At 45.4% G+C, this 26,929-nt stretch overlaps 1 protein-coding gene across 1 annotated transcript in view; it reads right to left on the bottom strand.

The window, feature by feature from the left end:
* pisd (phosphatidylserine decarboxylase) overlaps positions 1–19,745 on the bottom strand; it is a 124,291-nt gene extending 104,546 nt beyond the window's left edge. The window contains exons 1-2 of the mRNA XM_080208540.1: positions 19,675–19,745; positions 2,643–2,716 (exon numbers count right to left, since the gene is read on the bottom strand). Of these exons, the coding sequence (XP_080064666.1) occupies positions 2,643–2,716; positions 19,675–19,730 (130 nt within the window). The 5' untranslated portion in view covers positions 19,731–19,745. The remainder of the gene's footprint in view (positions 1–2,642; positions 2,717–19,674) is intronic.
* Between the last annotated feature and the right edge of the window lie 7,184 nt (positions 19,746–26,929).

Raw genomic sequence — 26,929 nt, 5'->3', positions numbered from 1 at the left:
AATTTGTCTGGGCATCAGATGTTCTAATTCCTTCAGGGAGGAGGGTAATGATGGATCCTGTTAGCCCACAGGGACAGCAGTATTGGCGGATGGTGCAAATTTAGGTAAATCCCAGCTAGCAATCTTCAGAAGATGAGTGCAGTCCTAGTCTCTTAAGGCAAGGGTCTGGAGCAGATGGACAAGAATAGGCTCTTGGCTCCTCCAATTTGTCCATCAGGATTCAAATCTGTACAGATCAAACAACTAGAAGCACCGCATCAGCCACCTGTAAAGCTCACTGCAGCCACTGCTCCTCTGTGCCTCACTGGAAGATTAAGTAGGTCCTTCAATGCTAAATCCACTGACCTGGACTCTGAGTATCATTTGCTTACAGTATCCAATGTGGAGTCTTCCCCAATATGGTTGAACTGGTGCTGTGTTAGAGCTTAGTGTCGGACGTGGAGAGCACTGGCTTTTGACTCAGGAGGCTCTGGGTTCAAGTCCCACGCCAGATATCTGAGCACACAATCTAACCCAATACTCCACTGCCACACTGAGCAACTGCAGCACGGTCAGGGGTGCCATCCTTTGGGTCAGTCATTAAACTAAGACCCCACCTGCTCTCTGGGATGAGCTTGTAAAGACTAAGGCACCATGTCAAAGAAGAGCAAGAGAGACATAGAGTCAGAGAGGTATACAGTACAGAAAAAACCCTTCGGCCTACTGAGTCTGTGCTGGTCAAAATAACCACCCAACTATTCTAATCCCAATTTCCAGCACTTGCTTCATAGCATTGTATGCCTTGGCATCACAAGTGCACATCTAAATACTTCTTAAATGCTATGAAGGTCTTTGTCTCCACCAGCCTTTCAGGCAGTCAGTTCCAGACTCCCACCACCCTTTGGGCTTAAAAGTATTTCTTCACATCCTCCTAAACCTCCTTCCCCTCACCTTAACTCTATGCCCCCTGGTCATTAATCCCTCCACCAAGGGGAAAAGTTTCTTCCTACCTACCCTCTCTATGCCATTCAATTTTAGACATCTCAATCATGTGTCCTCTCAGTCTCCTCTGCTACAAGGAAAACAACCCCAGTCTATCCAATCTCTCCTCGAAACTAAGACTCTCCAGCCCAGGCAACATCCTGGTAAATCTTCTCTGCACCCTTTCCAGTGCTATCACATCTCTCTTGTAATGTGGATTCCAGAACTGCACACAATATTCTAGCTGTGGCCTAACCAACATTTTACACAGTAAAGCCTCCCTGATCTTAAACTCTATGGCTTGGCTAATGAAGGCAAATATACCATTTGTCTTCTTAGCCACCTTAATAGACCAGTGTACATGCACACCAAGGTTCCTCTGATCCTCAGTGCCTCCCAAGGTCCTGCCGTTCCCAATGTATTCTCTTGCCTTGTTTGTCTTGTCCAAATGCATCACCTCACACTTATCTCGATTGAATTCCATTTGTCACTGATCAGTCCATCTCGATCTTCTTATAATCTAAGGCTATCCTTCTCATTATCTACAGGTTCTGCGTGGGTTTCCTCCGGGTGCTCCGGTTTCCTCCCAGCCTGAAAGACATGCTGGTTAGGTGCATTGACCCGAACAGGCGCCAGAGTGTGGCGACTAGGTGATTTTCATAGTAACTTCATTGCAGTGCTAATGTAAGTCTACTTGTGACACTAATAAATAAACTTTAATGTTGGGGAAGTTGAAATCCCTCACTATCATTACGCTGTTACTGTTACACTTTGAAATTTGATTGCATATCTGCTCCTTTATTTCTCTCGGACGGGTAGGGGCTGATAAAACACTCCCGGTAATGTGATTGCTCCTTTTTGGTTTTTAAGCTCTACCCATATGGTTTCACCTGAAGAACCTTCTAAGATGTTGTCCCTCCTTATTGCTGCAATTGATTCCCTGATCAAAATTCTGACAGCCCCTCGTCTTTAGCCTCTTTCCCTGTCTCGCTTAAAGATCCTACATCCTGGAATATTGAGGTGCCAGTCTTGCCCCTCTCTCAACAAGGTCTCAATGACAGCAAGGATATCATACCCCCATATTTCAATTTGCTCCCTCAACTCATCTGCCTTGTTCGTCAGACTCCTTGTATGAAAGTAAATACCATCCAATCTTGTCATACGCCCTTGTGCCTAACTGGCCGATAACCTCAATGCCTTCCTGACTCGCTTGCTGTCTCTTCTAATTTTGCCTGTGCATCTCCCCCTGTTGAACCTTTTCTCAGGATCCCAGTGTCCTGCCAAGTTAGTTTAAACCCTCCCTCACAGTGTTTTTAATTCCATTTTTTAACTAATTAATAATGTAAATTAATTAGTAAAGTTTAAATTCCACCAGTTGCCATTGTGGGATTTAGTTTTTGATAAGAGAGGGGATTAAGGGTTATGGGGAGAGGGCAGGAATGTGGAACTGAGCCACGACAGATCAGCCATGATCTTATTGAATGGCGGGGCAGGCTCGCAGGGCTAGATGGCCTACTCCTGCTCCTATTTCTTATGTTATGTTCTAAATCCACATTCCCTGGGCTTGTGGTTTACTAGTCCTGTGTTTTACTAGTCCTGTGTTATTGCCATTATGCTATCTCCCCCATGAGCTACCTTTCTAAAGAATTTAATGAGTAAAATCGGACAAATTGCATACTCACAATTGGAAAACCTCCGAATGGGTGTCCTCGAGCAGCATGGAGTCAGCAAGGGAAGACGGACAGACCAGGGCAGACTGAAAACCAGGAAAGAAAGAAGTCACTATTAAAATGCAGCAGAACAAATGGCAACTGGAGTAAGCTGGTGTCTCCATCAACCGCACAAGGAACTGACAGCCGCACTTATGCTCAAACTGTAGAGTATCCAGGATTGCATTAGCAAAAGTGGACCTCTTATTAAGAAAGAAAAATTATTTCATTGGGGTTCACTACTCAGAGCTGAAAAGGCTTGCTCCATGTCATTCCACCAAGAAATGCCCAAGAGTTATCAACCGCACTGCTGCTCCCAGGTGAAAGCATCCCTTCGTGGAATGCATCTGTCACAATGCCACCTCGGGAGCTGTCGAGAACATTGCAAACAAGCTAGCTTGTGGGTGGATGAAGCCAAACATTCAAAAGAATGATAGGTCATCAACCAAAACGATAACTCAGTTTACGTTTCCATTGATGTTACAAACCTGAGCAATTTAAGCATTTCCTGTTTTTACCCTCAGAAAAACTTGTACTGATTTAGTTTAGACTGCTTGCCAGGATTACTTTAGGCAATTCCAAGAAATGGAAGGAAAGAGGGAGGTTCAAGCAGCAATGGTTCGGACTGTGTCATCATTTTCTAGCTGTACAGGTTCAACCATTCAGACCTTCATTAAATACAATAGTGCAAGAAAATGAGAAAAGACAAACTAACTATCACAAGGCATTCTGCTTGCTGCTTAACACAACACAAAAGGTTGTTACAGAAGGTAAGGGGGCATGGAGTTGGGGGTAAGCTGTTAGCGTGGATAGAGGATTGGCTATCGAATAGGAGGCAGAGAGTGGGGGTCAATGGGTGCTATTCGGATTGGTGGTTGGTGACTAGTGGAGTTCTGCAGGGGTCGGTGCTGGGGCCTCAGCTATTTACCATTTATATAGATGATCTGGAGGAGGGAGCTGAGTATAGGGTGTCGAAATTTGCTGATGACACAAAGATAAGTGGAAAAGCAAATTGTGCAGAGGGTGTGGAAAGTCTGCAGTGGGATCTAGATAGGCTGAGCGAGTGGGCGAGGACCTGGCAGATGGAATACAATGTTGGCAAGTGTGAGGTTATCCACTTTGGCAGGAATAACAGTAGGAGAGACTACTATTTAAAGGGCGAAAAGCTGCAGCATGCTACGGTGCAGAGGGACCTGGGGGTCCTTGTGCATGAGTCGCAAAAACCCAGCCTACAGGTGCAGCAGGTGATCAGGAAGGCAAATGGGATGCTGGCCTTCATAGCGAGGGGGATTGAATATAAAAGTAGGGAGGTCTTGCTGCAACTGGACAGGGCACTGGTGAAGCCACAGCTGGAGTACTGTGTGCAGTTTTGGTCGCCGCACTTGCACAAGGATATTTTGGCCTTGGAGGGAATGCAGAGGAGGTTCACTAGGCTGATTCCGGAGTTGAGGGGGTTGAACTATGAAGAGAGGCTGAATAGACTGGGCTTGTACTCGGAGTTTAGAAGGATGAGCGGGGATCTTATGGAGATGTATAAGATGATGAAAGGGATGGATAGGGTAGAACATAAGAAATAGGAGCAGGAGTAGGCCATCTAGCCCTTCGAGCCTGCCCCGCCATTCAATAAGATCATGGCTGATCTGTCGTGGCTCAGTTCCACATTCCCACCCTCTCCCCATAACCCTTAATCCCCTCGCTTATCAAAAACCCATCAACCCGCGTCTTAAAAATATTTAGCGAGGTAGCCTCCACCACTTCAACGGGCAGAGAATTCCAGAGATTCACCACCCTTTGAGTGAAGAAGTTCCTCCTCAACTCCGTTCTAAACCGCCCCCCCCTTTATCTTGAGGCTGTGCCCCCTAGTCCTATTATCCTTTCTGAGCGGGAAGAGTCTCTCCACCTCTATCCTATCCATCCCCTTCATCATCTTATACGTCTCAATGAGATCTCCCCTCATTCTTCTAAACTCTAACGAGTACAAGCCTAGTTTATTCAGCCTCTCCTCATAGCTCAACCCCCTCAACTCCGGCATCAGCCTAGTAAACCTCCTCTGCACTCCCTCCAAGGCCAAAATATCCTTGCGTAAGTACGGCGCCCAAAACTGCACACAGTACTCCAGCTGCGGCCTCACCAATGCCCTATACAGCTGCAGCAAGACCTCCCTACTTTTATATTCAGTCCCCCTCGCTATGAAGGCCAGCATCCCATTCGCCTTCCTGACCACCTGCTGCACCTGCAAGCTGGGTTTTTGCGACTCATGCACAAGGACCCCGAGGTCCCTCTGCACTGTCGCCTGCTGCAGTTTTTCGCCACGTAAGTGATGATCCTTCCTACCATTATTCCTACCAAAGTGGACCACCTTGCACTTGCCAACATTAAATTCCATTTGCCATTTCCTGGCCCATTCGCCCAGCCTATCTAGATCCTTCTGCAGACTCTCCACACCCTCCGCACAATTTGCCTTTCCTCCACTCTTGGTGTCATCAGCAAATTTCGACACCCTACACTCGGTTCCCTCCTCCAGATCATCTATATAAATGGTAAATAGCTGAGGCCCCAGCACCGACCCCTGAGGCGCTCCACTAGTCACCATCCGCCAATCCGAACAGCACCCATTGACCCCCACTCTCTGCCTCCTATTTGACAACCAATCCTCTATCCACGCTAACACCCTACCCCCAACTCCCTGTCCCCTGACCTTCTGCAATAACCTCCTGTGAGGTACCTTGTCAAACGCCTTCTGAAAATCCAGAAAGACCACATCCACCAGCTCTCCTCTATCCACCGCCCTAGACACATCCTCATAGAACTCCAGTAAATTTGTCAGACACGGATGCTGGCCTTCATAGCGAGGGGGATTGAATATAAAAGTAGGGAGGTCTTGCTGCGGCTGTATAGGGCATTGGTGAGGCCGCAGCTGGAATACTGTGTGCAGTTTTGGGCGCTGTACTTACGCAAGGATATTTTGGCCTTGGAGGGAGTGCAGAGGAGGTTTACTAGGCTGATGCCGGAGTTGAGGGGGTTGAGCTATGAGGAGAGGCTGAATAAACTAGGCTTGTACTCGTTAGAGTTTAGAAGAATGAGGGGAGATCTCATTGAGACGTATAAGATGATGAATGGGATGGATAGGATAGAGGTGGAGAGACTCTTCCCACTCAGAAAGGATAATAGGACTAGGGGGCACAGCCTCAAGATAAAGGGGGGGCGGTTTAGAACAGAGTTGAGGAGGAACTTCTTCACTCAAAGGGTGGTGAATCTCTGGAATTCTCTGCCCGTTGAAGTGGTGGAGGCTACCTTGCTAAATATATTTAAGACGCAGGTAGATAGGTTTCTGGTAAGCAAGGGGATTAAGGGTTATGGGGAGAAAGCAGGAAAGTGGAACTGAGCCACTTCAGATCAGCCATGATCTTATTGAATGGTGGGGCAGGCTCGAGGGGCTAGATGGCCTACTCCTGCTCCTATTTCTTATGTTCTTATGGACTGAGTTCAGGATGCCTTCACCATGCTGTAGAGCTATCAGCAGCCTCTTACTCATTCTCTGGCGGTCCATTGGATCCGGTTAATCCTCACATTGACATCCTACACAATACCATATGTTGCAATGTCCTTGGGTGTAATGCCCAGCAAAACATCCATTATATGTTTCCTGAAGTCAGCTGCCTGGAAAAGCAAGTCTATCTGGAAAAAGCTATGTATCAACAAGACAAACTCTTATTCTAGGCTACCAACAATAGCATCTCAATCTAAACGTGAATCTACTGATTACACACCAAGGCACGGTAACACGGTGGTTAGCACTGCTGCCTCAGAGCCAGGGACCCACATTCTTTTCCCAGCTTGGGCCACTATCTGTGCAGAATCTGCACGTTCTCCCTGTTTGCATGGGTTTCTCCCACAGTCCGAAAGATATGTTGGTTAGGTGCATTGATCATGCTAAATTCTCCCTCACTGTACCTGAACAGATGCCGGAATGTGGAGACTAGGGGATTTTCACAACTTCATTGCAGTGTTGGTATAAGCCTACTTGTGACACATATAAATAAACTTAGAAAACTTAAAACTTAAAGACTGCAGACTTCACTGAATGCACAATGGTTAGCACAGCTGCTTCACAGCTCCAGGGACCCGGGTTCAATTCTAGCCTTGGGTGACTGTGTGGAGTTTGCACGTTCTTCCCGTGTCTGTGTGGGTTTCCTCCGGGTCCTCCAGTTTCCTCCCATACTCCAAAGGTGAGCAGGTTAGGTTGATTGGCCAAGCCAAATTGTCCTTTAATGTCCCAAGATGCGTAGGTTAGGTGGATTGGTAATGCAAATATTTGGGTTTTTGGGGATAGAATCGTAAAAATTCTTACAGTACAGAAAGAGGCCATTCGGCCCATCGAGTCTGCACCGACCATAATCCCACCCAGGCCCTACCCCCATATCCCAACATATTTTACCCACTAATCCCTCTAACCTATGCACCTCAGGACACTAAAGGGCAATTTCAGCATGGCCAATCAACCTAACCCGCACATCTTTGGACTGTGGGAGGAAACCAGAGCACCCGGAGGAAACCCACGCAGACACGAGGAGAATGTGCAAACTCCACACAGATAGCGACACAAGCCAGGAATCGAACCCAGGTCCCTGAAGCAGCAGTGCTAACCACTGTGCTACCGTGCTGCCTGGGAGTCTTGCAGACATTGTGTTTCCTGTGGCGATATTTGTCATGTAAAATGGAAACGTCAGGAGTGGGATTTGAACACATGCCCTTAGAAAGGGACCAGGATTCACTTTGACTAACACAAGGCAAGGAATCACGCTCTGAGTCTGGCGCCTTAGACCACTCAGTCATCTTGACAATTTAGGGCCTGGGTAAGATGCTCTGTCAGAGAGTTGGTGCAGACTTGATGGGCCGAGTGGCCTCCTTCTGCCCTGTAGAAACTCTGTGATATGAAACGTGCAATAAAACATTACGGGAGACACGGCTAGTGGGGAAGGAAAGGAGGGAGGCACTGGGATTTTTAAGCCAGCATATCCAGCCCCACCCTTGTTAAAGATACTTAACTACTGGATAAATCAACATTGAGCGCAAATTGAAGAGTTTTGAAGGGCCAACCACACTGTGGGGCTGGAATCACCAGGGCCAGGGGAGGTCAGGATCCTCTCACTCTTCAGGGTCTTTACAATACTATGGCAGCTTGTATTATTATAACAGAACTCAATTTATTTCAGCTGAATAACTTTTTTCAAAATCTTTATCATTCACATTTGAATAGGATGATTACAAGATTTGATGTTTGATGTCTGGCTCTGAAATAGATTACTGTTTATGTTCCATTCAACCCTCCTCCCACTTTTACAGCAGCTTGCAAGCCTTTAATGTCCCAAGGTGCTGAACGGGAGTGGAATCAAACAAACCATAATGACAAGCTAGAGGGGGAAACATTAGGTGGGGGCAACTTAGCTTGGTCAGTGGTTGGTTTTAAGAGTCTCAAATGTTATGGGGAAAGAGATTTAAAGATTGAATTTGAGAGCTTAGGGTGTAGACAGCTGAACGCACAGCTGCCTGTGCTGGGCTGAACAAAGTAGGAGAGAGACACAAGGCTGGAGATAGGAGCGGAGGAAGTTACTGAGATACGGAGGGAATGGAGGAATTTGAGAATTAATAAGGCCAGGGTGGCAGGTTGTTTGGGCAAGGCATTAACGTAGGCCAGCAAGCACAATAGAGAGAGGACCTCGATTCAGGTTAGAATGGAAGAGAACATAAGAACATAAGAAATAGGAGCAGGAGTAGGCCATCCAGCCCTTCGAGCCTGCCCCGCCATTCAATAAGATCATGGCTGATCTGTCGCTGCTCAGTTCCACTTTCCCGCCCTCTCCCCATAACCCTTAATCCCCTCTCCTATCAAAAACCCATCAACCCGCGTCTTAAAAATATTTAGCGAGGCAGCCTCCACCACTTCAACAGGCAGAGAATTCCAGAGATTCACCACCCTTTGAGTGAAGAAGTTCCTCCTCAACTCCGTTCTAAACCGCCCCCCTTTTATCTTGAGGCTGTGCCCCCTAGTCCTATTGTCTTTTTTGAGCGGGAAGAGTCTTTCCACCTCTATCCTATCCATCCCATTCATCATCTTATACGTCTCAATGAGATCTCCTCTCATTCTTCTAAACTCTAACGAGTACAAGCCCAGTTTATTCAGCCTCTCCTCATAGCTCAACCCCCTCAACTCCGGCATCAGCCTAGTAAACCTCCTCTGCACTCCCTCCAAGGCCAAAATATCTTTGCGCAGGTGCGGCGCCCAAAAATGCACACAGTACTCCAGTTGCGGCCTCACCAATGCCCTATACAGCTGCAGCAAGACCTCCCTACTTTTATATTCAATCCCCTTCGCTATGAAGGCCAGCATCCCATTCGCCTTCCTGACCACCTGCTGCACCTGCAAGCTGGGTTTTTGCGACTCATGCACAAGGACCCCGAGGTCCCTCTGCACTGTCGCCTGCTGCAGTTTTTCGCCTCGTAAGTAATAGTCCTTCCTACCATTTTTCCTACCAAAGTGGACCACCTCACACTTGCCAACATTAAATTCCATTTGCCATTTCCTGGCCCATTCGCCCAGCCTATCTAGATCCTTCTGCAGACTCTCCACACCCTCCGCACAATTTGCCGTTCCCCCAATCTTGGTGTCATCAGCAAATTTCGACACTCTACACTCGGTTCCCTCCTCCAGATCATCTATATAAATGGTAAAAAGCTGAGGCCCCAGCACCGACCCCTGGGGCACTCCACTAGTCACCATCCGCCAATCCGAATAGCACCCGTTGACCCCCACTCTCTGCCTCCTATTTGACAACCAATCCTCTATCCACGCTAACACCCTACCCCCAACTCCATGTCCCTCGACCTTCTGCAATAACCTCTTGTGAGGCACTTTGTCAAACGCTTTCTGAAAATCTAGAAAGACCACATCCACCGGCTCTCCTCTATCCACCGCCCTAGACACATCCTCATAGAACTCCAGTAAATTTGTCAGACACGACTTCCCTTTAACGAAACCGTGCTGCGTCTGCTTTATCAAGCAATTCCCTTCAAGATACCTCGCAATTTCCTCCTTAATGACAGATTCTAACATTTTACCTACCACAGATGTTAAACTAACCGGCCTATAATTCCCTGCCTTTTGCCTGGCACCCTTCTTAAACAACGGCGTAACATTAGCCGTTTTCCAATCATCCGGCACTTCCCCAGAATCCAGCGACGTTTGGAAAATAACCACCAAGGCATCCACTATCACCTCCGCCATTTCTTTCAGAACCCTCGGATGCATTCCATCCGGTCCTGGGGACTTGTCCACAATCAGCCCCTCCGGTCTGTCGAGCACCGCCTTTCTAGTAACAGTAATGTCATTAAGACCCTCCAGTCCTACCACCTTTCTATCGCTAACACCCGGCAAATTATTCACGTCCTCCTCCGTGAAGACAGAAACAAAAAAGTTATTCAATACCTTAGCCATATCCCCATCCCCTACCACTAGGTCCCCTTTCTCATCCTCTAAAGGACCAACATTCACCCTAGCCAGCCTCTTCCTTTTTATATATTTATAAAAACTCTTGCTATCCTTTTTTATATTAAGCGCTAGCCCAGCTTCATAGTTTCTCCTACCCTTCCTTATCAACTTCTTTGTCAATCTTTGTTGACATTTAAACCTCTCCCAATCCTCTTCTCGCCCACTACTCTTAGCTACTCTAAATTCCTCTGCTTTTAGTTTAACACTTTCCTTCACCTCCTTTGTTATCCACGGCTTATTACCTCTCCTCCTACTATCCTTTTTGACCATCGGAATAAATTTCCGTTGAGCACCAAGAAAGATCTCCTTAAAGATCCTCCACTGCTCCTTAACAGACCCTCCCTCCAACGCGCTCTCCCAGTCCACATTCGCCAATTCTTCTCTCATCCTACCGTATTTCCCTCTATTCAAACAAAGGACGCGTGTCCAGGAACCCACTTTCTCCTCCTCCATCTGCACCAGAAACTCCACCATACAATGATCACTCTCCCCAAAAGAGATCTGCATAAACTCAAGTTTATAGAGACTGGATTAGTGCAGTTAGTAAAACATTGGAATAGTCAAGTCTGGAGATCACAACAGCATGATGGGGATTTCAGCGGCATTTAAAAAAAAACATATCCATACACAGGACCTGGGCATTGCTGGTAAGATCAGTATTTACTGTCCATCCCTGTATGCCCAGGAGAGGTGGTGATGAGCTGCTTTCTTGAATTGCTGTAGTTCACATAGTGAACTTCCACACTGCTATTTCGAAAACAATTTCAGAAATCTGACTCGGTGATGAAGAAATGTTGATAAATTTCCAAACCAGGATGGTGTGTGACTTGGAGGATGTCAACAATTTAGCAAGAACAGGGTTAGAGCAGCCAGACAGAAGCCAAAGGGTGGTTGTACAGGGTTGTTTTTCGAACTGGAGGTCTGTGACCAGCGCTGTGCCTCAAGGGTCAGTGCTGGGTCCACTGTTACTTGTTATTTATATTAAAGAGTTGGACGAGAATATAGGAGGCGTAATTAGTAAGTCTGCCAATGACACTAAAATTGGTGGCATAGTGAACAGTGAGGAAAATTATCTCCGATTGCATTAATTGGGCCACTGGACTGACGAATAGCAGATGGAGTTTAATTTAGACAAATGTGAGATGATGCATTTTGGTAGATTGAGCCAGGGCAGGACTTACTCAGTTAATGGTGGGGCATTGGGGAGAGTTATAGAACAAAGAGATCTAGGGGTACATGTTCATTGCTCCTTGAAAGTGGAGTCACAGGTGGACAGTGGTGAAGGAGGCATTCGGCATGTTTGGTTTCATCGGTCAGAACATTGAATACAGGAGTTGGGATGTCTTGTTGAAGTTGTACAAGACCTTGGTATGGCCACACTTGGAATACTGTGTACAGTTCTGGTCACCCTATTATAGAAAGGATATTGTTAAACTAGAAAGAGTGCAGGAAAGATTTACAAAGAACAAAACGGCACAGGCCCTCCAAGCCTGCACCAATCATGTGTTCCTAACTAGACCATCCATTTGTATCCCTCTATTCCCAGTCTGTTCATGTGGCTCAGGAGACTAAGGAAATTCGGCATGTCTGCTACAACTCTCACCAACTTTTACAGATGTACCACAGAAAGCATTCTTTTGGGTTGTATCACAACTTGGCATGGCTCCTGCTCTGTCCAAGACCCGAAGAAACTACAAAGCATCATGAATGTAGCCCAGTCCATCACGCAAACCAGCCTCCCATCCATTGACACTGCCTACACTTCCCACTGCCTCAGAAAAGCAGCTGGCATAATCAAGGACCCAACGCACCCTGGACATATTCTCTTCATCCTTTCTCTACACTCCAGATGTGACTGTAACACTACATTCTGCACTCTCTCGTTTCTTTCTCTATGAATGGTACGTTTTGTCTGTATAGTGCGCAAGAAACAATACTTTTCACTGTACGTTAATACATGTGACAATAATAAATCAAATTCCACCTTCTTCCATCAAGAAAAAGATACAAAAGTCTGAGAACACATACCAACTGACTCAAGAACAGCTTTTTCCGTGCTGCTGTTAGGCTTTTGAATGGACCTCCTCAAATTAAGTTGATCTTTCTCTACACCCTAGCTATGACTACAACATTGCATTCTGCACGCTCTCCTTTCTTTCTCTATATAGGGAATGCTTTGTCTGTCTAGCCCGCAAGAAACAATACTTTTCGCTGTATACTAAAGCATGCAACAATAATAAATCAAACCAAAATTACTCCAAAAGTCTATCAATCTCAGCCTTGGGGTCCAATTGGTCCATCATCTGCAGTTTAATTGGAGAATTCCAGACTTTCATTACTTTTGAATGACATAGCACTTCCTGATTTCAGTCCTTAATAGCCTGGATCAAATTTTACCACTCTGGTCTGCTGCCCTGAATTCCTACACCAGGGAATGTAGGTTCGCTGTACTGTCTTTCGAAATCTCTTCATTTTAAACACCTCAATTAAGTGTTTAAAATTTTAAACTCAAGGGAGGGTGAGGCAAGTTTATCCAAGCTTCCCTTACAATCTAGTTGAAAACAGGAATAAGCTAAATGGTCCACTCCAGTTCTATTGCAAGATTGCTGATGCTTACCTCAGAACACTCACCACTATCGTGGCGAGAATATAAAGGAGAATTTTGCCATTGTTTTGAAGAAAATGCAATTTTAACACCCCCTTGTTCAAGTGCATTTGAGAAAGAAAACATTTCTTCATGCTATTTGTTCCCACCTCCTTAGGGACCATGAGTCAGAACAAGAACATAACATTTTAAACTGTCTCCATTTTAATTAGATGTCAAGGACATGAATCACTCTTGACTAACCTTTCAAAGCCAGCTTCATCATTTTGGGGGAATAAAAATCAGATCAAAAACATTCCTAACTGAATTTGAGGAGGGAAATGGAAAGCAATGAAGGTGAACAGAGTAAAAGACACAAAGCAGAAATCGTGGAGTGAGAGCAGAACTTCAAAATAGGCATTCCAGGAAGGGAAGCAGAATGAAATAGAAAGTGTAAAAATAACAACACTATGGCTGTTGGAAATCACAGAATGCTTATCACGCAGAAGGAGGCCATTTGGCCCATCAAGTCTGCACTGACTCTCCATGACAGGATCCCATCCATGCTCCTTCCCATAACTCTACTTTTGACCAAAGAGGTGGATGGGGGTAAGGCAGTTGACGTGGTATATATGGACTTTAGTAAGGCGTTTGATAAGGTTCACCATGGAAGGCTTCTGCAGAAATTGCAGATGTATGGGATTGAGGGTGATCTAGGAAATTGGATTAGGAATTGGCTGGCGGATAGGAGACAGAGGGTGGTGGTTGATGGTAAGTATTCGACATGGAGTTCAGTTACGAGTGGTGTGCCTCAGGGATCTGTTTTGGGGCCACTGCTGTTTGTAATTTTTATAAATGATCTGGATGAGGGTATAGTTGGGTGGATTAGTAAATTTGCTGATGACACCAAAGTCGGAGGTGTGGTAGATAGTGAGGAAGGGTGTCTTAGTCTACAGGGAGACTTGGACAAGTTGCAGAGCTGGGCTGAGAGGTGGAGGATGGAGTTTAATGTGGAAAAGTGTGAGGTAATTCACTTCGGCAGGAATAACGGATGTGTAGAGTACAGGGCTAACGGTAGGACTCTGAATAGTGTTGATGAACAGAGGGACCTAGGTGTATGTGTACATAGATCCCTGAAAGTTGGGAATCAAGTAGATAGGGTTGTTCGGAAGGCATACGGTGTCTTGGCGTTTATTGGTAGGGGGATTGAATTTAGGAGCCGCAGCGTCATGTTGCAACTGTACAAAACTCTGGTGCGGCCGCACTTGGAGTATTGTGTGCAGTTCTGGTCCCCACATTATAGGAAGGATGTGGAGGCTTTGGAGAGGGTGCAGAGGAGGTTTACCAGGATGTTGCCTGGTATGGAGGGGAGGTCCTACGAGGAGAGACTGAGGAACTTAAGGTTGTTTTCGTTAGAAAGAAGGCAGCTATGAGGGGACCTTATTGAAACATATAAGATGATTAGAGGTTTAGATAGGGTGGACAGTGATAGCCTTTTTCCTCGGATGGAGAAAGCTAGCACGAGGGGGCGTAGCTTTAAATTACGGGGTGGTAGTTATAGGACGGATGTCAGGGGTAGGTTCTTTACCCAGAGGGTGGTGAGGGATTGGAATGCCCTGCCTGCTGCAGTTGTAAATGTGCCTAGTTTGGGGGCGTTTAAGAGATCCGTGGATAGGTTTATGGATGGTAAGGGTTTGGTTTAGGTTAGAGGGTCATTGTTTTTTAACTGTTCGGCGCAACATCGTGGGCCGAAGGGCCTGTTCTGCACTGTAATGTTCTATGTTCTATTTACCCCGTTAATCCCCTTAACATGTTGGGACACTGAGGTGGTTTAGCATGATCAATCCATCCAACCTGCACATTTTTGGACTGTGGGAGGAAACAGGAGCACAGGAGGAAACCCATGCAGACACAGAGAGTGTACAAACTCCACACGGACAGTCACCCAAACTGGGAATTGAAGCTGGGTCTCTGGCACTGTGAGGCAGCCGCGCTAACCACTGTAATGCCCTAATCAGAAATAAAAACAGAAAATGCTGGAAATACTTGCATCAGTTAACCTCTGTGGAGGGGGAAACCTTTAATGTTTTAACATTTCAGTCCTGCTGAAAAGTCATTGACCAGACATGTTAACTCTTTCTCTCTTCACAGATGCAGCCGAACCTGAGTATTTCCAGCATTTTGTTTTTGTTTCAGATTCCTGGCATCTACAATATTTTACTTTTCAAATAAATCTAAGTTCTAATTAAAAGTCGCCTGAAACCTCCAACTAAAATATTACAGAACTGAGTTGTATTTGAGTAAAAATTTTTTAAAAATTACGAAGAACAAGCTTGGTTTATATTCAGTTATTTAAACAGCACTGAAGTTTGAACCATCAGTTTGACAAGTAAGAACTGAGTTGATTGATAGATTTGATAACTCATTGAGACAGTGACAGTTTAAAATGTTGCTCTGCTTGTTATGACTGAAGACCTCAAGGGACGATGGAGGCAATGAGATTGAAAACATATTCTTTTTAAATTGCATTGAAGGAATGAAGGCATTGAAATGCCAAGAAGCAAAACCCTGCCAACCTTATTACAAAAGAAAATACAACCTGAATGTCATGTGGCAAATCAAGATGAAGGGGAGGGGTGGAAACAAAGTTACAGTACAGGAGATGGCCATTCAGCCCAACCTGTTCATGTCAACTGAAATATAGCCATCAAGACTAATCCTAATTTCAATCTCTTGGTCAGTCATGCTGCAGTTTATGCCACCTCATGCACGTACAAGTTTTATTTTGGTTAAATGCAATGGGGATTATGTCTGCCTCTCTCACCCCTTCAAATGCCTCAGGTTATTAACCAAACAGAAATACTTCCTTCCCACTCTCTCTAGACCCCTCAATTTTATACACCTCAATTAAATCTCCACTCAACCTCCTCTGTTCCAAGGAAAATACCCCAATCTTTCCTTGTGGCTGAAAATCTCCATTCCTGACATCAGGATACATCTATATAAAAGCAAAAGCAAGATCTCAGCAGGTCTGACAGCATCTGTGGAAAGGGAATAGAGCCAACGTTTCAAGTCTAGATGATCGTTTGAAGGATTATCCAGGCTTGAAACGCTGTCTTTATTCTTTCTCCACAGATGCTGTCAGACCTGCTGAGATTTTCCAGCATTTTCTGCTTTTGTATCATACATCTCTTCTGTAGAATCACATCCTTCCTGTAATTGAATAGGCCTCTAGCTGCAGTCTAACCAGTGTTTTTATATAGTTCTAGCATTAGCTTCCTGATCTTATACTCAAGGTCTTGACCAATAAAGGGAAGCATCCTAGTACCTTCTTGACTACCTTATCTACTAGTTCAACAGCCTTCAACGATCTGCGGACCTAGACACCGAGGTCTCCCTGTTCCTCTACACTCACCAGAATCCTATTATTTAATGTGTCTTCCCTTCCATTGTTTGCCACTCCCGAAAATATTACTTCACACTTCTCCAGGTTGAATTTCATTTTTTTCTGTTCACCTGACCACTGATATCTTCCTCACTCAAACACACAGCCTCTTTATGTATCATCTGCAAGCTTAAACCAAAAAGAGAAGGGTCCAAAGCTTGTAGTGGTTTAAAAGCTATGGCTCACTGATTGTATTCTCATTCAAGTCCACTCCAGAGTGGACTTTAGGAACAGGATAGTCCATTCAATGAGAGTATGGCTGATTTGTGGCCTAACTCCATATACCAGCCTTTGGCCCATATTCCTTAATACCATCGCTTAACAACAAAGTATCTATCTCACATTTAAAATTAGAAACTGACTTTGCATCAACTGTCATTTGTGGAAAAGAGTTCCAAAACAATACCACCCCTTGTGTGTAGAAATGCTTCCAAACATCTCTCCTGAACAGTCTGGCCCTAATTTTTAGGCTATGCCCCCTAGTTCTAGAATAACCGACCAATGGAAATAGTTTACCTTTATCCACCCTGTCACTTCCTGTTAATATTTTGAAGACAATCAGATCATCCCTTAACCGACTAAATTCCTCAGAAATCAGGTCTAATTTGTATAATTTATTCTCATAACCTAACCCCGGAAATCCAGGTATTATTCTTGTAAACCTATGTTGTACTCGCTCCAAGGCCAATATATCGTTCCCAAGGTGTGGTGTCCAGATCTGCTGTCAGTCACTCCAAATGGGGTCTAACCAGGGTTTAGAAAACCTGCAGCATAACTTCTGCATCCTTACACTCCAATCCTCTCGATATAAAGGCCAGCGTTGCATTAGCCTTCTTGATTATTTTCTGCATCTGCTTGTGGCATCTTAAAGACCCATGCATCTGAACCACTAAATCTCTTTGCCTTTTACTTGATATCATCCAGAAAACAGAATCATAGAATCCCTACAGTGCAAAAGGAGGCCATTAAGCCTACCAAGTCTGCACCAACTCTCCAACACAGCATCCAATCCAAGCCCTATCCCTACATATTTACTTCACTAATCCCCAAACCTACACATCCAGAGACACTAAGGGGCAATTTAGCTTGATGAATCCACCTATCATGCACATCTTTGGAGTGTGGGAGGAAACCAGGGCACCCGGAGGAAACCCACGCAGAGACATGGAGAATGTGCAATACTCCACACAGACAGTCACCCAAAGAGAGAAAAAGCTGGAAAATTTCAGCAGGTCTGGCAGCATCTGTGAGAATCACAGAAACCCCACAGTACAGAAAGAGGCCATTCAGTCCATTGAGTCTGCACTGACCACAATCCCACCCAGGTCCTACCCCCATATCCCTACCTATTTACCCACTAATCCCTCTGACATATGCATCTCAGGACACTAAGGACAATTTTTAGCGTGGCCAATCAACCTAAACCACACATCTTTGGGCTGTGGGAGGAAACTGGAGCACCCGGAGGAAACCCACACAGACACCAGGAGAATGTGCAAACTCCACACAGACAGTGACCAAGCTGGGAATCGAACCCAGGTCCCTGGAGCTGTGAAGCAGCAATGCTAACCACTGCGCTCTGATCTATCCTTTCTCAGTTCAAAATGGATAACCTGAGACTTGCTTACGATGCAATCCCCATAGTGTTAAACTAAGACCTTATCGACCCTCAGGTGGACATAGATAACCTGTCACACTATTTCAAAGAGCCATGATGTGGAGATACTGGGGTGGATACAGGAAGAAGTCACTAGGTTCAGGTCCAACAGGATTATTTGGTATCACGACCTTTCAGAACGTTGCCCCTTCATCAGGTGAATGGAGTAATCATTAGGTGAAGGAGCAGCGCTCCGAAAGCTCATGATTCCAAATAAATCTGTTGGACTTTAACCTGGTGTTGTGAGACCTCTCACTATTTCAGAGTAGGGGAGCTCACTATGTCCAAGTCAACACTGACCCCTCAACCACCAGCACTAAAATCAGCTATCTGCTCTGCACCTCATGCTCCCTGTGGGATCTTGCTGTGCACCATTAACATTGTAAAGAAGCACAATTGCTTCTGTTCCTCTTTACAACTCGGGGGTTGGGGATGTGTTAGTTAAAATTACTTTGATCTGGCGGCACAGAGCCTGATGTACACATGGGGCAGCTGCAGTGCTGAGGGGAGACTGGCCACCCGCCCTTTATTTCAGCAAATAAGCCGCGAGGCTGGACTGCAACACCGGCTAACAGGAGAGGCTGGCTGACTGACTGACTAACGATGTGGAGATGCTGGCATTGGACTGGGGTAAACACAGTAAGAAGTCTCACAACACCAGATTAAAGTCCAACATGTTTATTTGGTAGTAAACGCCACTAGCTTTCAGGCTTTGCCCCTTTGTCAGGTGAGTGGGGAGTTCTGATCACAAACAGAGCATATAAAGGCAAACACAGTTTACAGAATACTGATTAGAATGCGAGTCTTTACAGCTAATCTAATCTTAAAGGTGCAGACAATGTGTGTGGAGATAGCATTAAGCTAGGTTAAAGAGATGTGTATTGTCTTCAGACAGGACAGTAAGTGAGATGTTGCAAGACCTGGCAAGTCATGGGGGTTACAAATAGTGTGACACGAACCCAAGATCCCGGTTGAAGCCGTCCTCACGTGTGCGGAACGTGACTATCAGTCTCTGCTCAGCGACTCTGCACTGTCGTATGTCACGAAGGCCGCCTTGGGGAACGTTTATCTTAAAATCAGAGGCCAAATGCCTGTGACCACTTAAGTGTTCACCAACAAGAAGAGAACAGTCTTGCCTGGTAACTAACAGGTTTATTTGGTAACCAGGTAAGACGTTCTCTTCTTGTTGGCGAACACTTCAGTGGTCACACGCATTCGGCCTCTGATCTTTGGGTAAGCGTTCTCCAAGGCGGCCTTCACGACACACGACAGCGCAGAGTCACTGAGCAGAGACTGATAGCCAAGTTCCGCACACACGAGGACGGCCTCACCTGGGATCTTGGGCTCATGTTGCACTATCTGTAACCCCCATGACTTGCAACATCTCACTTACTGTCCTGTCTGGAGACAATACACATCTCTTTAACCTATGTTTAATGCTATCTCCCTTCACATTGTCTGAACCTTTAAGTCTCGATTAGCTGTAAAGGCTTGCATTGTAATCAGTATTCTGTAAATTGAGTGTGTGCCTTTATATGCCCTGTTTGTGATCAGAACTCTCCACTCACCTGACGAAGGGGTAAAGCCCCCGAAAGCTAGTGACGTTTACTACCAAATAAACCTGTTGAGGTTTAACTCTGTGTTGTGAGACTTCTTATTGTGACTAACTGACCACAGCCTCCGCTCTCTCGGTGCCGAGCCGAGCAGCCACAAGCCTGTCTCCTGCCCCGTGCCCTGACCCAGCTCCCTGCCTCTCAGGCAGCTCCTTACCTGGGCCCCGTGGCCCGGAGCCGCGCTGACAACAGCCACACTCTGGACGCCGCCATGGTGGAATACCCGCCCTCGACCCACAACCAATCAGTATCCGTTAGACCCCCCCAAGGGCTACAGCCAATCAACGCCCGTTCTGAGTGGCAACCAATCAACGCCCGAAGTCAGAGCCGTAGCCAATTATCTCCCGTCAGCCCCCTGAGCTGCAGCCAATCAGCGCCCGCTCACCCTCAGAGAGGCCCGCTCTCCGAGTCATCGCCAATCAGCTCCTGCGCTCCCTCAGAGTGGCAGCCAATCAACGTCCGTCCTCCCTCTGAGCCACCGCCAATCAGCACGCGCTCACGAATCCGCTGCCAATCAACACCCGCCGTCGGCCTTCCCAGAATTCTCCGCGCGTGCGCAGGTGCGCGGGGCGTTACCATGGCAATGCCCGGAGCCGGCCAACTTCAGAGCCAAGCGCTGGAGAAAATGCTGGAAAATCTCAGCAGGTCTGGCAGCATCCGTAAGGAGAAAAAAGAGCCGACGCTTCGAGTCCAGATGACCCTTTATCAAAGGTCTTTTGGTTTCAGGTGCCAATGTCCACAGCAATTTGCTTTTAGGCTCAGAGCAATGCAGTTGTGGGGAGGGAATAGATTGGAGCCACCCTCTGTCCGTTCATAGCTGTTTGATAGTGAGGAAGATATCAGGTCCAGTAGACAAGCAGAAAACAAATGGAATTCAATCTGGAGAGATGTGAAGTAATACATTTAACTAGGACAACCAGGCAAGGAAATTCAGGTAGGATTCTGCTGGATAAGATGGGTAAGGAGATATAAGGGATGAATTCCAGAGAAGAGTCATAGTGGATTAGAAACATTATCTCTGTTTCTCCCTCACAGATGCTGTCAGATCTGCTGAGTTTTCCAACATTTTCTGTTCTTATTTCCAGCATTGACAGCATTCTGCTTTATTTTGGAAGGGACACTTTCCTTTATTGGTCAAGGCCTTGAGTCTGAGAGCAGGAAAGTAATACTAAAGTCAATAAAAACACTAGATAGACTTGAGCTAGAGTGCTGGCTGGGTGCTTTTGGAATACGAAAGAAAAAACTCAATCTCTATAAATCTGGGCTGACACCATAGTGCAATATTGAGGGATGCACCACTGTTAGATGTCTAAGGTTATATGACCCCTAACTGCCCTGTCAGATGGATGTAAAGGACACAGGATCCCATGGCAGTCTTTCAAAGAACAAGTGAATTTTCCCAAAAATTGCTCAACCAACTAAAATGTCTGCCATGGCTCAGTTGGAAGCATAATCTTAGGCTGATTGGTGTAACAAATTGTCCCTAAATTAGTCTTCCCTCAATCTTCCCCAATAGGCGTAGACAAAGGTCATAGGTATAGGAGGGCACTCACAATGTTAAAATGATGGCGTGGGCTTGTTGGGCCGAAGGGCCTGTTTCCCGTGCTGTGTTGTTCTTTGTTGTTTGTATAAGGTTCTGGGTTAAAGTTCCACTCCAAGTTTGAGCACAAAAGTCAAGGCCAACACTTCAGTGCAGTGCTGAGGAAATGCTGCACTAGTGGAGGTGCCATCTTTCAGATAAGTTGTTACCTGTCTGATAAGCTTGATTTAAAAGATCCATGTTCTAACCAATATTTATTCCTCAATCACAAAAAAGTAATCTAATCATCATCACATTGCTGCTTGTGGGAGTTTGCTGTGTGCAAATTGGCTGCCTTTCATCAGTATAATAGTAACTGCATTTCAAAAGTATTTCATTGACCCTAGAAGGTTTGAGACATCCAGTAGTCAAGAAAAACTCTATGTAACTGCAAGTCTTTCTTTTCTAAAGTCACTAAAATTGATAAACGATCTCACTGCTTTTTGTTTGATCTTGCTGTGCGCAAATTCAGTGACTTGTGTTCTAATGTTGCAACAGCAACTACAATTCAAAAGTAATTCATTGACTGTAAAGCATTCTCAGACATCCTGAAGTCTTGAAAGATGTTACATAAATGTACAAATCCTTCTTTCCGTTCTGAGGGGGTTTTGTGTTGTGGGGTACCCGAGGTGACAGTACTGTCAGGAAAACTCCAAAGACAATACAAGACTCACGAAGCCAGTACTTCTGAATCAAAGATGTAATTTTATTTGACTAGCAGCTGCCAGGAAATCATCAGAGGGTTGAGTCTGCTCTCGGGTGGAGTCGCCAGAACCCTCTGACTAGATCTGACCGTTACAATTCAAAACAGATCAATTATAGGTTTTCTTATTAATCATTTTTGCCTTAATATTAGCTTAAAATCAATCATCTTTCATATATACATAACAATAATCCCTGTCATCATGCACCTCGCTCAAACTCTTCAACACTCACTAACAACAAATATTAGTGGGCATCCCTCAGAAAGGGAAGAAGCACTTGCATTTTTGTATAACATCTTTCAAGACCTCTGGGTGCCTGATGTGGGAAATTTCTAACGAATCAATAAGGTTTTCAGACAGTAGACATTAAGACACTGACAGAATTCATGTACAATTAATTAACAATTATGACCATTTTTGCATAGTAAAATTCCACAAAATAAAATTGTAGAGATGGAAAATTAATCAAGCTTTTGTTAATAAACTCACATCATCTACCACTTAGAACCACAAAGGTAACAGATGCATGGAAACAACATCACCTGCAGGCTCCCCTCCAAGTCACTCACCATCCTGACTTGGAAATATATCACTGCTCCTTCTCTGTCACTGGGCCAAAATTCTGGAACTCCCCCTTCCCAGCAGTGCTGTGTGTGTATCTACACCAAATGGACTGCAGTGCTTCAACAAGGCAGTTCACCACCATCTTCTCAAGGATAATTAGAAATGGGAAATAAATGCTGGCCCAATCAGCGAGGTAACATCCCGACAAAGACAAAAAACATTGTTATTGTTGATTGAGGGAGGGATGCTGAAAAAGATACTGGCCTCACTGATCTCTTTTGAGTAATGTCATGGGAGCTTAAGTATTCTGAATCAAGGAACAGGCAGGCAAAGGCTTGACTTAACAGCATTAGAGCTGTATTTCAGCAATCTCAAAAGTGCTCTAGTAAGCAAACTGCAGGCCGATGAATCTTGACTTTTTAACTCTTTAGATTGACCATACGTAGCAATATTTCACCTGGAGTGCTTAGCCTCGGATACTGGGTTCTCAGAACTGCCCTGCCTATAGACCTGTCAACACTGGACTTAAGTTTTTCTCTCTCATCCAAATCATAGAATAGTTACAGCACATTCACACCACCTCCCCCCCCGCCAAGTCTCTTTGCAAGAGCAACTCAACTCGTCCCACTCATCCCCCCTATTTTTTTTCAACCATGACTTAACAAATGTTTTCACTTTCTGGTATTAATTCAATTCCCTTTTGAAAGCCATGATTAAATCTGCCTCCACCACACTCTCAGCCAGTGGCATGGTGGCACAGTGTTTAGCACTGCTGCCTCACAGCGCCAGGGGCCAGGGTTCGATTCCCGGCTTGGGTCACTGTGTGGAGTTTGCACATTCTCCTGTGTCTGCATGGGTTTCCTCCAGTGCTCTGGTTTCCCCCCACAGTCCGAAAAATGTGCAGGTTAGGTGTATTGGCCATGCTAAATTCTGCCTTTGTGTGCCTGAACAAGATTTTCAAAGTAACTTCATTGCAGTGTGAATGTAAGCCTATTTATGACACTAATAAATAAATGTTAAAACTTCAAACAGTATCTTCTAGATCATAACTATTCATGCTGTAAAACAGTTTCCTCATATTGTCCCTACACTTTTGCCAATTACCTTAAATCTGTGTCACATGGTTCTTGACCTTTCTGCCAGTTGGACTAGTTTCTTTTTACACTGTGTAGGCCTCTCATGATTTTCAAATTTTCCTCAACCTTCACTACCTTAAGGAAAACAACCGGGGATGGGGATATGGCTAAGGTATTGAATAACTTTTTTGTTTCTGTCTTCATGGATGAGGACGTGAATAATTTGCTGGGTGTTAGCGATGGAAAGGTGGTAGGACTGGAGGGTCTTAATGACATTACTGTTACTAGAGAAGCGGTGCTCGACAGACTGGAGGGGCTGATTGTGGACAAGTCCCCAGGACCGGATGGAATGCATCCGAGGGTTCTGAAAGAAATGGCGGAGGTGATAGTGGATGCCTTGGTGGTTATTTTCCAGACGTCGCTGGATTCCGGGGAAGTGCCGGATGATTGGAAAACAGCTAATGTTACGCCGTTGTTTAAGAAGGGTGCCAGGCAAAAGGTGGGGAATTATAGGCCGGTTAGTTTAACGTCTGTGGTAGGTAAAATGTTAGAATCTGTCATTAAGGAGGAAATTGCGAGGCATCTTGAAGGGAATTGCTTGATAGAGCAGACGCAGCACGGTTTCATTAAAGGGAAGTCGTGTCTGACAAATTTACTGGAGTTCTATGAGGATGTGTCTAGGGCGGTGGATAGAGGAGAGCCGGTGGATGTGGTCTTTCTGGATTTTCAGAAGGCGTTTGACAAAGTACCTCACAAGAGGTTATTGCAGAAGGTCGAGGGACATGGAGTTGGGGGTAGGGTGTCAGCGTGGATAGAGGATTGGTTGTCAAATAGGAGGCAGAGAGTGGAGGTCAACGGGTGCTATTCGGATTGGTGGATGGTGACTAGTGGAGTGCCCCAGGGGTCGGTGCTGGGGCCTCAGCTTTTTACCATTTATATAGATGATCTGGAGGAGGGAACCGAGTGTAGCGTGTCAAAATTTGCTGATGACACCAAGATTGGGGGAACGGCAAATTGTGCAGAGGGTGTGGAGAGTCTGCAGAAGGATCTAGATAGGCTGGGCGAATGGGCCAGGAAATGGCAAATGGAATTTAATGTTGGCAAGTGTGAGGTGGTCCACTTTGGTAGGAATAATGGTAGGAAGGATTATTACTTACGTGGCGAAAAACTGCAGCAGGCGACGGTGCAGAGGGACCTAGGGGTCCTTGTGCATGAGTTGCAAAAACCCAGCTTGCAGGTGCAGCAGGTGGTCAGGAAGGCGAATGGGATGCTGGCCTTTATAGCGAGGGGGATTGAATATAAAAGTAGGGAGGTCTTGCTGCAGCTGTATAGGGCATTGGTGAGGCCGCAGCTGGAGTAGTGTGTGCAGTTTTGGGCGCCGCACCTGCGCAAAGATATTTTGGCCTTGGAGGGAGTGCAGAGGAGGTTTACTAGGCTGATACCGGAGTTGAGGGGGTTGAGCTATGAGGAGAGGCTGAATAAACTAGGCTTGTACTCGTTAGAGTTTCGAAGAATGAGGGGAGATCTCATTGAGACGTATAAGATGATGAATGGGATGGATAGGATAGAGGTGGAGAGACTCTTCCCGCTCAAAAAAGACAGTAGGACTAGGGGGCACAGCCTCAAGATAAAGGGGGGGCAGTTTAGAACAGAGTTGAGGAGGAACTTCTTCACTCAAAGGGTGGTGAATCTCTGGAATTCTCTGCCCGTTGAAGTGGTGGAGGCTGCCTCGCTAAATATTTTTAAGACGCGGGTTGATGGGTTTTTGATAAGAGAGGGGATTAAGGGTTATGGGGAGAGGGCGGGAAAGTGGAACTGAGCCACGACAGATCAGCCATGATCTTATTGAATGGCGGGGCAGGCTCGAAGGGCTAGATGGCCTACTCCTGCTCCTATTTCTTATTTCTTATGTTCCTGAATCTGCCGCTGTAACTCATGTCCCTCTTCCTTGGAATTATTCCTGTAAACCTTTTTTGCACCGCTTTTAAAGCACTAAAGTGCAGTTCCCAGAATTGGACAATAGTCTAGATAAGGCCACAACAGTACTTTTTAAAGGTCCATCATAACTATCTTACTTTCGTACTCTGTATGGGTGCAATTTTCCTGTCCCCCTGCCACGGGAGTTGTAGCGGGCTTGGGGAGGTGGGGTAGGAGGACTATGCAAAGGTCCGTTGACCTCAGGTGGGATTTTCCAGTCTTGGGGTGAGGGTGGCCAGAAAATCCCACCCCACATTTCTGCTTATAGAGCTGAGGAACCAGTAAAAATGTTTAATCACATTCTCAAGCAGCCCTGCCACTTGCAACAATTTGTGCATATTTGTCCATGTCTCTTTGTTTCTACGCCCATTTTTGAATTCAGCCCTTTAATTTGTATTGTTCCTCTTCTACCAAAATATATCTCCTAATTTCTTGGCATTACAGTTCATCTGCCACAAGCCCATTACACCAACGTGTTTATATCCTCTATCGCTATCCTCCTCATAGTTCACTATACTTCCAGATTTTGTATCATCTGTATGTTTTGAAATTATGCTCTGTACCCCCTACTCTATAAGTCATTAATCTAGATCAATAGAAGCAGTGGTCCGAATACCACCTACTAGGGAGCCATACAGTATTGCTTCCTCCAATCTGAAAAACAACCATTCAACGCAGCCAATTTCATGTCCATCTATTTAATCAACTTTAACTTTGCTCATAATTCCCTTCTGTAACATTTTATCGAATACCTTTTGGAAAAGCGCTGTGGTGTACCAAGGCAATGGACTGCAGCAGTTCAAGAAGGCAGCTCACCATCACCTTCTCACTAAGGATGGACAATAAGTGCTGGTCTAGCTAGCGACGCCCACAGCCTGTGAAAGATTAAAGGAAAAAGAAGTTGATACACATCTCAGATGAGGGGCTGACTTTATGAAGAAATGTTGAGCAGGTTGGGTCTATACCCTTGGAATTTAAAAGATTGAAAGGTCAACTTATTGAAATGTGTATGATCCTGAGGAGAGATACTGGGAAGATGTTTTCATTTAGACAGACTGGAACTGGGGAACATATTTTAAGAATAAAAGGTCTACTGTTTTAGATGGCAGTAAGGAGATTATTTTCACTTAAAGGGCCGTCAATGTGTGGGATTCTGTTCCCCAGAAAGAAGAGGAGGTTGGGTCATTGAATTTATTCAATGCAGAGTTAAACAGACAAGGGAATCAAGGATTTGGGAAGGAGGATGGCAGTGTGGAGGGGTTGAAGAGAGACATAGAGAGAGGGCGGATGGCAAATTGAGACCACAACAAGCCCAGCCATGATCTTATTGAATGCAGAGCAGGCTCAAAGAACTGAATATCTTACTTAGAAACCCAGAAAGGTAAGAAATGGGACCGGTAGTAAGCCTGCTACTTCTGTCCCTCTCCTATGTTTCTACCATACCAACTGCACTTCATTCATAAATCTTCCCTGTTCCTTTATCAAAAAACTTCAATCAAGTTAGTTAAACAC

Source organism: Carcharhinus amblyrhynchos, chromosome 20 (genome assembly GCF_965287045.1).
Source record: "Carcharhinus amblyrhynchos chromosome 20, sCarAmb.v2.hapA, whole genome shotgun sequence".
NCBI classification, from domain to species: domain Eukaryota; kingdom Metazoa; phylum Chordata; class Chondrichthyes; order Carcharhiniformes; family Carcharhinidae; genus Carcharhinus; species Carcharhinus amblyrhynchos.
The sequence above is the reverse complement of the archived record's forward strand: the minus strand, read 5'-3'. Positions and strand labels throughout refer to the sequence as shown.